The following is a 13543-nucleotide window of genomic DNA, read 5'->3' on the forward strand; positions in this document are numbered from 1 at the left end:
GGAAAATAAAATTGAGAATTATGAACCAGCAAATTGACGATCATGTTATGGATTTCTTAGATCTAGAAGCGATAAAGGGTTTAGGATGGTGGAAATTCTAAAGGGGAATAGCCAATAAATCGATTTTGATTTTGGAAGATTTTTGAGAGATACTATTCTATTTTGTGAATATATTATTTATGTATACCTTGTACTATATACGTTTTAAAATGAGTTGTTTGTTTTGATTAAGGATGTTAGTGATTTGATCATTATTTTAGATTAAAATCCTTGGGTTCCCTATATATTATCTTAGGATTTAGTATCCTTCCATCAAAAAATATTTAATTGATTATTTGGATTCATCGGAATCAAAGTTTTGGTTTGAACAAATATATATTATTTTATTTTTCTATGATGATATGTATAGAATTTGGTATCACTATTCATTTTTTAAGAAATTCGTATCCGATTTTTAAAATTCAAATCATATTAGATACACAAAAAAATCTGTTTTTTTAATAGTATTATTAACTTTAACTAAGTAATATTGTTAAAATAATATAGTAAACAATATTAAAAGGGATGGACATATTTTAATCATATTTCTCTTTCCTCTTCTCCACATAACTCAAACTTCTCTTCCTCCTTAAAAAGCCACATCAGCATAATTTACTACGCTTCTGTTTTCTTCACGCGCCTTAATGCTGAATGAAAGAACTGGGTGAAGGAGTGTGTTGTCATTACACAACTCACTTGTGTTACTTATTTAATATCTTTTCAGAATTTGGTTATTTAGCTAATTCACCCAAAATTCATTCTCAATAGATTTTATTATTTTAAAGATCTTCCTTTTATGACGATAATTAAAAGTGTTGACCAACCATCATCTGGCTTTAAAAGCCCAAATTAATCAAGGGATTAGTCCACTAATAACGGGGACAGTTTTTTTTTTATAATACTTATACTAACCTTGAGACTATCTGGCTTGGTTACCAAGTTTTGTGAAAATGGAGATGAGAGCTTTGGGTTCTTCGTGTTCTACTGGTAATGGAGGTTCTGCTCCGATTACCCTCACGAATATATCTCCATGGATCACAACAGTTTTTCCGTCGACAGTGAAGCTGAGAAGTAGTTTGAGAACCTTCAAAGGAGTTTCGTCAAGAGTGAGAACCTTTAAAGGAGTTTCTTCGACAAGAGTTTTGTCTCGGACCAAACAACAGTTTCCTCTGTTTTGTTTCCTAAACCCTGATCCGATCTCCTTCTTGGAAAATGGTTTCTTTCTCTCTATCTTTTGCTTAACTTATGATTGCATTTTTTCGCTTTTTTCCTATACATTTGACATGAATTTGTCTGTCATCTCTATGATAACGCTGGTTTCGAATCCTAGCTTACATTGAGTTCCAACATGTTTGTGGGATTAACCAATTTGTTTATGTTCTCCCAAGTCATTTTGGTTGCTTATGGTTGTTTTACAGATGTATCTGAAGCTGAAAGGACAGTAGTTTTACCGGATGGATCGGTTAACGGGGCTGGATCTGTTAACGGGTATCATAGTGATGTAGTACCCGGTAGAAATGTGGCTGAGGTCAATGAGTTCTGTAAAGCTCTTGGAGGGAAAAGGCCAATCCATAGTATTCTGGTTGCTACTAATGGAATGGCAGCTGTGAAGTTTATACGTAGTGTCAGAACATGGGCTTACGAAACATTTGGCTCGGAAAAAGCGGTAAAGTTGGTGGCAATGGCAACTCCTGAAGACATGAGGATCAATGCGGAACATATCAGAATTGCTGATCAGTTTGTTGAGGTTCCGGGAGGAACTAATAATAACAATTATGCTAATGTTCAGCTTATTGTGGAGGTGATTAGTGCAACTTTTTGGAAAATACTTATGTTTTGTTATTCGTCATTCATATATGTATATAAATGATATGTGCAGATGGCTGAGGTCACGCGTGTGGATGCAGTTTGGCCTGGTTGGGGTCATGCATCTGAGAACCCTGAATTACCTGATGCTTTAAAGGAGAAAGGAATTATATTTCTTGGTCCTCCTGCAGATTCAATGATAGCATTAGGGGATAAGATTGGTTCGTCGTTGATTGCTCAAGCTGCTGATGTACCTACTCTTCCATGGAGTGGTTCCCATGTAAATGAAGCTGAACTTGTTTACATGCATAGAAGTGTTGATCTGTTTCATAGTGATGATGATTGTTTTTGCTTTTTCAGGTTAAGATACCTCCGGGGAGAAGTTTGGTAACTGTCCCCGAGGAGATATACAAGAAAGCTTGTGTTTACACAACAGAAGAAGCAATTGCTAGTTGTCAAGTTGTTGGTTATCCAGCAATGATCAAAGCATCGTGGGGTGGTGGTGGTAAAGGCATTAGGAAGGTCTGCTTCTGTAGATATGACTGTCACTTTTTCCACTAAGCCAAAGTGTACTTATTGTAGTTTTTCATTTTGGTAAGGTTCATAATGATGATGAGGTTAGGGCTCTATTCAAGCAAGTTCAAGGTGAGGTCCCGGGCTCGCCGATATTTATAATGAAGGTTGCTTCACAGGTAATGGCTACTTAACTATATCTTTTGATCTCAATATAACTGATTAACTTAGTAATACGTGGGATGTTCTTTATATATTGTGTAGAGTCGACATTTAGAGGCCCAGTTGCTTTGTGACCAATATGGAAACGTAGCAGCTTTGCATAGCCGTGATTGTAGCGTCCAGAGAAGACACCAAAAGGTATGTTACTGGTTTAAAATTGATCATATCTCTTTTTATTACTCAACAATCACGAAAACAAGAACCATTTATTGCTAATTTGCTATAGAGTCTCTCCATAAGCCAAAGACTTCGAAAACTAACAAATGGTCAACAATACTGCCGTAGTGAGATTCAGCTTGTCCTCAAGCTGAGATGAACCAATCTATGTCAATAAAAAAAAAACAGATTTCTTCATTTGCAACCGGTTCTTTAACCTCTCTTTGTAATGGCATCCTTTTAGTCCTCCGGTGCACAATCCTCTGTGAATGCACATTCGCTACACAACATATCCATCTACTTGCATTATAGTCACAATTATGAATTAATAGTAATCTTAGGTGTACCTTTGTGGATTATTTACGCTCATTTTTTAAGGGTTTTGTAAAAAAAAACTTTCAAAGTCGTCCATTTTGCAACTTTATCCTTCATGTCCAAAAAATGGAAAATAATCATATAAAGTCTAAAATAATACGCAATATAGCTATTTTTTGTTATTGTCAAATTTTAAAATTTTGATAAATAATATATCAAGTCGAAGCCGATGAGGAGTTCAACTATATCTTTAAATTTTCAAAGAAAAATGTATGTGATCGTGAAAACGTTTACAATATATATGCAGTTGCAAAAATAACTATATCTACATATACATTTTTGCAGCCATTTTGTGAAATTCATCATGGAGTTGTGACTTAATTTCTACTCAATGCCATTAGCATTAAATTATTTAATTTCCTATTTATTATTTTTTCCTTTAAATTCATGATTTTTAAAATCAATCACATTATCAATTATCAATCAAATTTAATCTAAACAATAAACTTCACCTCAATCCCTAAAAATTAGCTTAAACATATTTCGACATCTAAATTCTAAATCAACTTCAGTCCAAGCTTCTCATCAATCCCTTAAATATATTGAAAAAATAATATTCCCGAGAATTAAGTCTTCGATATCTTCCTAATCATACTAACCTTATTTACAAGGAATGCCATTGGCATTAAATCTTAATATTTTAAAAAATAATTTAAGATATCAATCAAACGAAATCATTCCTAAAATTTTCGGTTTTAATTTGCTGTAAAAAAAATCGGTTTCAATAATACATTATGATCATTAGTTTTGATTCTTTAGAATAATTCATTACAGTGTAATAAAAAGAATCAATCTCATATTTTCAATTAGTAAAATGTACATGTATTAAGTTAATATTATTGTTTGAAATAATGTTAACAAAACTACCCAATCTAGGCTATTAAATGAAGTGAAATACAGTTAGTCCAAAAATCCAAGTACATATCAATCACAAATTATGATTAAACTAAATATTTATTTATAACATTATCTATATTTTTTAAAAAATGAACTACATTTTGTAGAGTTATTTTGTTTAAGTAAGAATTACAAAAAATGCCATTACCTAAAAGGCAAAAAAAAAATTAATTTTTGAAAAATAATTATTGAAATATTTAAACTTTATAAAACATTATTAATATTTAAACTTATAAAAAGTAATATTTACTAGAATTATATGGTAGGACGGGTTTGGATCGATATTAATACAAATTTATAATATCATCAACCCAAAGTAATAATACCGTTTAAATATTATTTTAATATTTTATCAGCATTATTTTTAACAGTATTTATATAAAATTATTAACTTTAATTCTAAAAACAAATTGTAAAATATAATATTATTGTCTATACTAATAAAAACATGTATGTCGTAACACATTTTAAATCTTAAAATAGAGTAATTGTACACTAAATTATATATGTGTATATATATATATGTATATTTATAAATATATAGAAATGGTTTATATATTAAAAAAATACAATAATAATAGGTTATATAATAATGTTAATCAATTAGGCATATTACATTTTTTATAGCCCGCGGGTTAAAATCTAGTAACGTATTATTTTAAATTTTCTAACCTTTTGTATTTTTTTGGATGTGTGAAGAGTAAAATTGCAAGTGCGATTTCAAAGTATTTTTTTGCGCAAAACTCTTTTTTTTTAAGTTCAAATTTAATGCTATTTTTCTCCTGAAAACGATTCCCCAAAACCAGATTTTCCCATACGTTCTATGTTGATTTTTTTGTCTAAGAGAGAAGAAAAGTGAGTGAGAGATTACATCGAAGAACACAAAGAGCTACGAACAATTCGTTTCAGCTTTCTATATTAATTAGCAATGGCAGACGAACAATTGAGTTTCCGACACACTGGAAAATCCAGCAAACGACCAGAGACGAAGAAGACGAAGAACATCGATTTCCCCAAATATAAACTCAATTGCGTCCAATTGAACCATTCTTCCCAATTCAATCCACAAATCCTATCGCCATTGCTTCGATCCTAACGCACCATGTTCGATATTGAAATACACCTTGTCTAATTATACTTATACAGTTTCAATTTTACAGTCCAATTTTATTGAATGAGTGCGTTGCTTTTTTTTTTTTTTATGGTTTGTTGAATCACACAGATCATAGAGGAAGGTCCAATCACCGTAGCTCCGCAAGAAACCATCAAGAAACTTGAACAAGCAGCTAGAAGGTTAGCTAAGAGTGTTAACTATGTTGGAGCTGCTACTGTTGAGTATCTCTATAGTATGGACACTGGGGAGTACTACTTCTTAGAGCTTAACCCTCGCTTACAGGTTTCTTTCCATACACACCATAGCTACCTTTCCTTTTCGAATGAAAGATTTTGGTCTTGAAAATCGAATGTTCGATGTCAGGTTGAGCATCCTGTAACCGAGTGGATCGCCGAGGTTAATCTTCCTGCTGCTCAAGTTGCTGTTGGGATGGGAATTCCTCTCTGGCAAATCCCTGGTATGGTCTTGCATCCTGGGGCAGTGGTTTTTTTTTTCTAGGCTATATGCTTATGTAATGTACTGTTTCGCTTTTGTTTGATAGAGATAAGACGGTTTTACGGTATGGAACATGGTGGAGGATATGATTCTTGGAGGAAAACATCGGTTGTAGCCTCTCCTTTTGATTTTGATGAAGCTGAATCTTTAAGGCCAAAAGGTCATTGTGTGGCTGTACGTGTGACAAGCGAGGATCCTGATGACGGGTTTAAACCAACCAGCGGTGAAATACAGGTAATGTGATATATCTGTGGAATGCAAAATTTTAAAGTCTATGATAACTGTGCGGGGGTGACACTTGTATGAACTTGCAACAGGAATTGAGTTTTAAGAGCAAGCCAAATATGTGGTCGTACTTCTCTGTCAAGGTAGTTTATATCTACGAGATGCTTTGCTATATTACGTGTTTTGGTATGTCTTAAGTTTTCTGACTTTACTTTTATTTATATAGTCTGGTGGAGGCATCCACGAGTTCTCAGATTCACAGTTTGGTAAGTTAAATGAAAAATTTGGGATGCTAGGACAGTTCTTTTCTTGAGCGTATACAAATTGAAACGTCCTTTAATCTTTTTTTCAGGACATGTTTTTGCATTTGGGGAATCCAGATCCGTGGCGATAGCAAATATGGTTCTTGCGCTGAAAGAAATTCAAATCCGTGGAGATATTAGGACTAACGTTGACTACACGATCGACCTTCTACATGTATGTTTCCTTCTTCCTACATACAAAAGTTATACTGTGACTGTAATGTACCCTGACAAGATCATTTCGTTGATAAACCAGGCTTCTGATTACCGGGAAAACAAAATACACACTGGTTGGTTGGACAGTAGGATTGCTATGCGGGTCAGAGCAGAGAGACCTCCATGGTATCTCTCTGTAGTCGGTGGGGCTCTTTATGTAAGACCCTCTTTCTCAGAGCTCTGTTTGTCTTGAAAAGTTTTTATCTGGTGACTAGATGTTGTCTTTGTCCAGAAAGCATCTACGACCAGTTCTGCTGTAGTTTCGGATTACGTTGGCTATCTAGAAAAGGGGCAAATTCCCCCAAAGGTACTCCAATATCAGCGCTCTCTTTTGTCTTTCTTGTAATGTTCTTGTAGCTTACTTTTCTCTCTCTTAACTTGCAGCATATATCTCTTGTGCATTCTCAAGTGTCACTGAATATTGAAGGAAGTAAATATACGGTATGCGTCTCCTGTCAAAAGTTTACTTCTCTTCATTTTTTTTATTTTTTTTTCCCTTTACCATATTATCTCTGCACTGAAGATGTTGTACCCGAGGCTCACTAATTGAACATACCTGTGTCTAGATTGATGTAGTCCGGGGTGGATCAGGAACCTACAGGCTAAGAATGAGCAACTCAGAAGTTGTAGCAGAAATACACACTCTACGTGATGGAGGTCTATTGATGCAGGCAAGTTTTATAACTTTATTCTATACTACAAGACAGAGACATACATGTGTCATGCATAGTAACTTCCTTTTAAGAAGCTCACTTCCATTTTTGGTTCACTGTCATTGCAGTTGGATGGTAAAAGCCATGTGATATATGCAAAGGAAGAAGCGACAGGAACCCGTCTTCTCATTGACGGAAGAACTTGCTTACTACAGGTTTCAACTGAACGGTTTTTCTATTTTACCGTAATACTTCACGTTTCTCTGAAGTCATTTTTAGCAATAAGTTATCTGTCAATTTTGGCTTGTTCAGAATGATCATGATCCTTCGAAGTTGATGGCTGAGACACCATGCAAGTTGCTAAGGTACCTGGTTTCAGACAACAGCAGTATTGATACTGATACGCCGTATGCAGAAGTTGAAGTCATGAAGATGTGCATGCCACTTATTTCACCTGCGTCAGGAGTTATCCATTTCAAGTTGTCTGAAGGACAAGCCATGCAGGTGAAGAACCAATTCATTGCTAAAGAAAATTTGTTTCTTACAGTTTTGTAGAAATTGATTAACCCATCCGATATTTTCTTGACAGGCTGGTGAACTCATAGCCAAGCTTGATCTTGATGATCCTTCTGCTGTAAGAAAGGCCAAACCCTTCCGTGGAAGTTTCCCACGATTAGGGCTTCCAACGGCAATCTCCGGTAAAGTTCATCAGAGATGTGCTGCAACTTTAAATGCTGCACGTATGATTCTTGCTGGCTATGATCATAAAGTAGATGAGGTAAACGCTATTTGGTTTTCCTATGTGATTCAACTTTTCTATTAAATAATTTGATTCTGAGATTGCTCATATGTTTTGCAGGTTCTTCAAGACTTGCTTAATTGCCTTGATAGCCCTGAACTCCCATTTCTTCAGTGGCAAGAGTGCTTTGCAGTTCTGGCGACACGACTACCTAAAGATCTCAGGAACATGGTAAACACTTAGATACTATTCGTAATCCGTTTTCCTTTACTGTGATCTTGTTTTGAGTTTCTAGTCTTTTAATGCTTTTTGTTTATAATTCTTTATCAGCTAGAATTGAAATACAAGGAATTTGAGATTATCTCCAAAACCTCCCTGACCCCAGATTTCCCTGCCAAACTCTTAAAAGGCATCCTTGAGGTGATTAGCTACTGCTTCTTATTCTAGACCTACTGTTCTGTATTCTACTCTAAAATACTTTCTTTTCGGTCCATTTTTTGCAACAGGCTCATCTATCTTCTTGTGATGAGAAAGAGAGAGGTTCCCTTGAAAGGCTCATTGAACCGTTGATGAGCCTTGTGAAGTCTTATGAAGGTGGTAGAGAAAGTCATGCCCGTCTTATTGTTCATTCCCTCTTTGAAGAATACCTATCAGTTGAAGAATTATTCAATGATAACATGCTGGTAATATATGGTTCAATTGTTATCAAACGGGTTTGTGATTAATAGTTATGTGTGAGGAGTCTTAATATGCATTTTCTTATCTTGAAAAGGCTGATGTTATAGAACGCATGCGTCAGCAATACAAGAAGGATCGATTAAAGATTGTCGATATCGTGCTTTCACACCAGGTTTGTGATTATCCTTCGCACACCAGGTTTCTCTTGTCTCACTATGTTATTGAACTGGTATGCTCATCTTTTCTTCTTCTCAGGGCATAATACACAAAAACAAACTGGTTCTTCGACTTATGGAGCAGCTTGTTTATCCTAATCCTGCTGCATACAGAGAAAAACTTATTCGATTCTCAGCACTTAATCATACTAATTACTCTCAGGTGCGTTTGGTTCCTTTATGTTTTATGATACTTTTGTTGACATTCGTCAGCTGATGATTGATATGTTCGTGTAGTTGGCGCTCAAGGCGAGTCAATTGCTCGAACAGACCAAACGAAGCGAACTTCGTTCAAATATTGCTAGAAGCCTTTCAGAATTAGAAATGTTTACAGAGGCTGGAGAAAATATGGATACTCCCAAGAGGAAGAGTGCCATTAGTGAAACGATGGAAAATCTTGTGAGCTCATCTTTAGCTGTTGAAGACGCTCTCGTGGGATTATTTGACCATAGCGATCACACACTTCAAAGACGGGTTGTTGAGACTTATATTCACAGATTATACCAGGTAAGAGATCATTCTTCCTAACCTTATATTTAAAATTCGTTTTGGAGTGCACTTGATTAGACAGAATTTGTTTTGACTCCATTTTAACTTGTCTCATGTCATTAGCCCTATGTCGTTAAAGAAAGTGTGAGGATGCAGTGGCACCAGTCTGGTGTCATTGCTTCTTGGGAGTTCCTAGAACATTTCGAAAGAAAAAACACTGGCCCAGACGATCACGAGATATCTGAAAAAGGAATTGTTGCGAAGAGTAGTAAGAGAAAACGGGGGACTATGGTTATAATCAAATCGCTGCAGTTTCTGCCGAGTATAATAAATGCATCATTGAGAGAAACAAACCATAGCCACTGTGAATATGCCCGAGCTCCTTTATCTGGTAATATGATGCACATTGCTGTTGTGGGCATCAACAATCAGATGAGTCTGCTTCAGGACAGGTACTTGACAGTCAACACATCATGACTGTTTACACCAGCTTAGGTCTTGTAGTGTCTAACCTAATCTGTTTTTTTTTTTGGTTTGGTTGTCTCAGTGGGGACGAGGACCAAACTCAGGAAAGAGTAAACAAGCTGGCCAAAATTCTTAAAGAGGAAGAAGTGAGTTTGACTCTCTGTTCTGCAGGTGTCGGTGTGATCAGTTGTATAATTCAGCGAGATGAAGGACGAACACCAATGAGACATTCTTTTCATTGGTTGATGGAGAAACAGTATTATGTAGAAGAGCCGTTGCTGCGACATGTTGAACCTCCTCTATCTGTATACCTTGAGTTGGTATGACCATGATGATGAAATGTTAATTCTTGTTTTACAGCATCTCGCATTTATTTTAATGATCGTATATTGTATGTCTGATGCAGGATAAGCTTAAAGGGTACTCAAATATACAGTATTCGCCTTCACGAGACCGTCAATGGCATATGTATAGTGTTACAGACAGGCCAGTGCCAATCAAAAGAATGTTCCTTAGATCTCTTGTTCGACAAACTACAATGAATGATGGGTTTCTGTTGCAGCAAGGGCAGGACTACCAACTTAGCCAAACAGTGCTCTCCATGGCGTTTACATCGAAATGCATTCTGAGGTCTTTGATGAATGCAATGGAGGAACTGGAACTGAATGCACATAATGCTGCCATGAAACCAGACCACGCACATATGTTCCTATGCATACTACGTGAGCAGCAGATAGATGATCTTGTGCCTTACCCCAGGTTTTTATGGCTCTGTCTTTTAAAAGTTATCATTTGCGATGTGTTAGAACTTTATAGTAACAATGTTCAAAATGTTTCTCTCAGGAGATTTGAAGTGAATGCGGAGGATGAAGAAACTACAGTTGAGACGATCTTAGAAGAAGCAACACAGGAAATACATAGGTCTGTTGGAGTGAGAATGCATGCATTGGGTGTTTGCGAATGGGAAGTGCGACTGTGGTTGGTGTCCTCGGGACTGGCAAATGGCGCTTGGAGGGTCGTGGTTGCAAACGTGACTGGCCGTACCTGCACTGTCCATGTAAATTCAGCTTACAAATAGTTTGTTGTTGGTAACATACATAGGTACACTTCTCCAAACCTTGACTCTCTGTGATTCATGTTTCAGATATACCGAGAAGTGGAAGCTACTGGGAGAAACAGTTTAATCTACCACTCAATAACTAAGAAGGGACCTTTGCATGGAACTCTGATCAATGGTCAATATAAACCACTTAATAATCTGGACAGGAAACGTTTAGCCGCAAGGAGGAGTAACACTACTTATTGCTATGACTTCCCCTTGGTTAGTAACTGAATTCTGAAGTTTCACACTTAGTTTATTCTTTTGGCTGTTTCCAACCCACCTTATGTTATTTCCTGTCTCTTCAGGCATTTGAGACAGCATTGGAGCTGAATTGGGCATCACAACACTCGGGAGTTAGGAAACCATGCAAGAATAGACTCATCAACGTCAAAGAGCTTGTATTCTCCAATACAGAAGGTTCTTTGGGTACATCTCTTATTCCGGTTGAACGACCAGCTGGTCTCAACGACATTGGAATGGTGGCCTGGATCTTAGAGATGTCGACTCCTGAGTTTCCTATGGGACGGAAACTTCTCATTGTCGCCAATGATGTCACATTCAAAGCTGGTTCTTTTGGTCCTAGAGAGGACGCATTTTTCCTTGCTGTGACTGAACTCGCTTGTACCAAAAAGCTTCCCTTGATTTACTTGGCAGCAAATTCTGGTGCCCGACTCGGTGTAGCTGAAGAAGTAAAAGCATGCTTCAAAGTTGGATGGTCGGATGAAGTTTCCCCCGGTAATGATTTTCAGTATATATACCTAAGCTCTGAAGACTATGCAAGGATTGGATCATCTGTCATTGCGCACGAAGTGAAGCTCCCTAGTGGCGAAACAAGGTGGGTGATTGATACAATTGTTGGTAAAGAAGATGGTCTTGGAGTTGAGAATTTAACAGGAAGTGGGGCAATAGCGGGTGCTTACTCAAGGGCGTACAATGAAACTTTTACTTTAACCTTTGTTAGTGGAAGATCGGTCGGAATTGGTGCTTACCTTGCCCGACTGGGCATGAGGTGCATACAGAGACTAGACCAACCGATCATCTTGACCGGCTTTTCTACACTCAACAAGCTGCTTGGACGTGAGGTCTATAGCTCTCACATGCAACTTGGTGGCCCAAAAATCATGGGGACAAATGGTGTTGTTCATCTTACAGTCTCAGATGATCTCGAAGGTGTATCAGCAATTCTCAACTGGCTGAGCTACATTCCTGCGTATGTGGGTGGTCCTCTTCCTGTTCTTGCTCCTTTAGATCCACCGGAGAGAACTGTGGAGTATATCCCAGAGAACTCTTGTGACCCACGAGCTGCTATAGCTGGGATTAACGATAATACTGGTAAATGGCTTGGTGGTATCTTTGATAAAAATAGCTTTGTTGAGACTCTTGAAGGCTGGGCAAGGACGGTAGTGACTGGTAGAGCTAAGCTTGGGGGAATACCCATTGGAGTTGTTGCTGTCGAGACACAGACTGTAATGCATGTCATCCCAGCAGATCCTGGACAGCTTGACTCTCATGAAAGAGTGGTTCCGCAAGCAGGGCAAGTCTGGTTTCCTGATTCAGCAGCCAAGACAGCTCAAGCGCTCATGGATTTCAACCGGGAACAGCTTCCTTTGTTTATCATAGCAAACTGGAGAGGTTTTTCAGGTGGGCAAAGAGATCTTTTTGAAGGAATACTTCAGGCGGGTTCAGCTATAGTAGAAAATCTGAGAACATATCGGCAGCCAGTGTTTGTGTACATCCCAATGATGGGAGAACTGCGAGGTGGAGCATGGGTGGTTGTTGATAGCCAGATAAATTCGGATTATATTGAAATGTACGCTGATGAAACCGCTCGTGGAAATGTGCTTGAGCCTGAAGGGATGATAGAGATAAAATTTAGAAGGAAAGAGCTGTTAGAGTGCATGGGAAGGTTGGACCAGACGCTAATCAATCTGAAAGCAAATATCCAAGATGCCAAGCGAAACAAGGCATATGCAAACATCGAGCTTCTCCAGAAACAGATTAAAACCCGAGAGAAGCAACTTTTACCAGTTTATACCCAAATCGCTACCAAATTTGCTGAACTCCATGACACTTCCATGAGAATGGCTGCAAAAGGTGTGATCAAAAGTGTTGTGGAATGGAGCGGCTCGCGGTCATTCTTCTATAAAAAGCTCTATCGGAGAATCGCAGAGAGCTCTCTAGTGAGGAACATAAGAAAAGCTTCTGGAGACATCTTATCATATAAATCTGCTATGGGTTTGATTCAGGACTGGTTCCGCAAATCCGAGATTGCAAAGGGGAAAGAAGAAGCTTGGACGGACGACCAACTGTTCTTTACATGGAAAGACAATGTTAGTAACTACGAGCAGAAGCTGAGCGAGTTGAGAACACAGAAACTGCTGAATCAACTTGCAGAGATTGGGAATTCGTCAGATCTGCAGGCTCTGCCACAAGGACTTGCTAATCTTCTAAACAAGGTATGAACTCAAACACTAGAGAAAACTGAGCTTTTGGAGGCCCCCTAAATGAATTATGTGTGATGCAGGTGGATCTTTCAAGAAGAGAAGAGCTGGTGGACGCGATTCGGAAGGTGTTGGGTTGATATATCTATATGAGGTTTAGCTTCTGTTCCAATAAAGATGGTGTTTTGGAGTTGCTTGTAGCATTAGATTTGAACGGCTTCCTTGTATTTGTTAGCGCGCACAATTTAGTTCGTAAAAATTCATTCGACAGCCCAATGTTGCAAAAGTGGGACAGAGATAACTTGCAGAATATATATCGTTGTTGCTTCTACTATGGGAAACTTTTGGTGGTTGATGTCAAGATTCTAGTAAAGGAACTTAAAAGCTTGTGACAAGATCAT

The 13543-nt window shown here is 37.5% G+C and overlaps 1 protein-coding gene across 3 annotated transcripts; it reads left to right on the forward strand.

The window, feature by feature from the left end:
- The first annotated feature begins 907 nt into the window (after window positions 1–907).
- ACC2 (acetyl-CoA carboxylase 2) lies at window positions 908–13543 on the forward strand. Of its 3 annotated transcripts, NM_103314.5 has the most exons (32): window positions 915–1254; window positions 1458–1840; window positions 1919–2125; window positions 2206–2367; window positions 2445–2537; window positions 2623–2718; window positions 5231–5404; window positions 5486–5579; window positions 5664–5851; window positions 5935–5985; window positions 6069–6108; window positions 6195–6319; window positions 6401–6517; window positions 6593–6667; window positions 6745–6801; window positions 6927–7031; window positions 7142–7228; window positions 7326–7517; window positions 7603–7791; window positions 7873–7983; window positions 8083–8172; window positions 8259–8435; window positions 8525–8602; window positions 8686–8808; window positions 8883–9152; window positions 9258–9586; window positions 9682–9919; window positions 10006–10358; window positions 10443–10656; window positions 10744–10920; window positions 11007–13157; window positions 13226–13543. In NM_103314.5, exons 1-32 carry the CDS (start codon window positions 990–992, stop codon window positions 13280–13282), a joined length of 7068 nt encoding a protein of 2355 aa, NP_174850.4. In that variant the 5' UTR covers window positions 915–989; the 3' UTR covers window positions 13283–13543. The 3 variants fall into 3 exon arrangements, with proteins under 3 accessions (NP_001320794.1, NP_001117417.1, NP_174850.4); NM_001333177.1 differs by lacking the exons at window positions 5231–5404; window positions 5486–5579; window positions 5664–5851; ... (21 more) ...; window positions 11007–13157; window positions 13226–13543 and adding an exon at window positions 2807–3159 and having other exon boundaries at window positions 908–1254; NM_001123945.1 differs by lacking the exons at window positions 5231–5404; window positions 5486–5579; window positions 5664–5851; ... (21 more) ...; window positions 11007–13157; window positions 13226–13543 and having other exon boundaries at window positions 908–1254; window positions 2623–3159.

This window comes from Arabidopsis thaliana, assembly GCF_000001735.4.
Source record: "Arabidopsis thaliana chromosome 1 sequence".
Lineage (NCBI taxonomy): Eukaryota > Viridiplantae > Streptophyta > Magnoliopsida > Brassicales > Brassicaceae > Arabidopsis > Arabidopsis thaliana.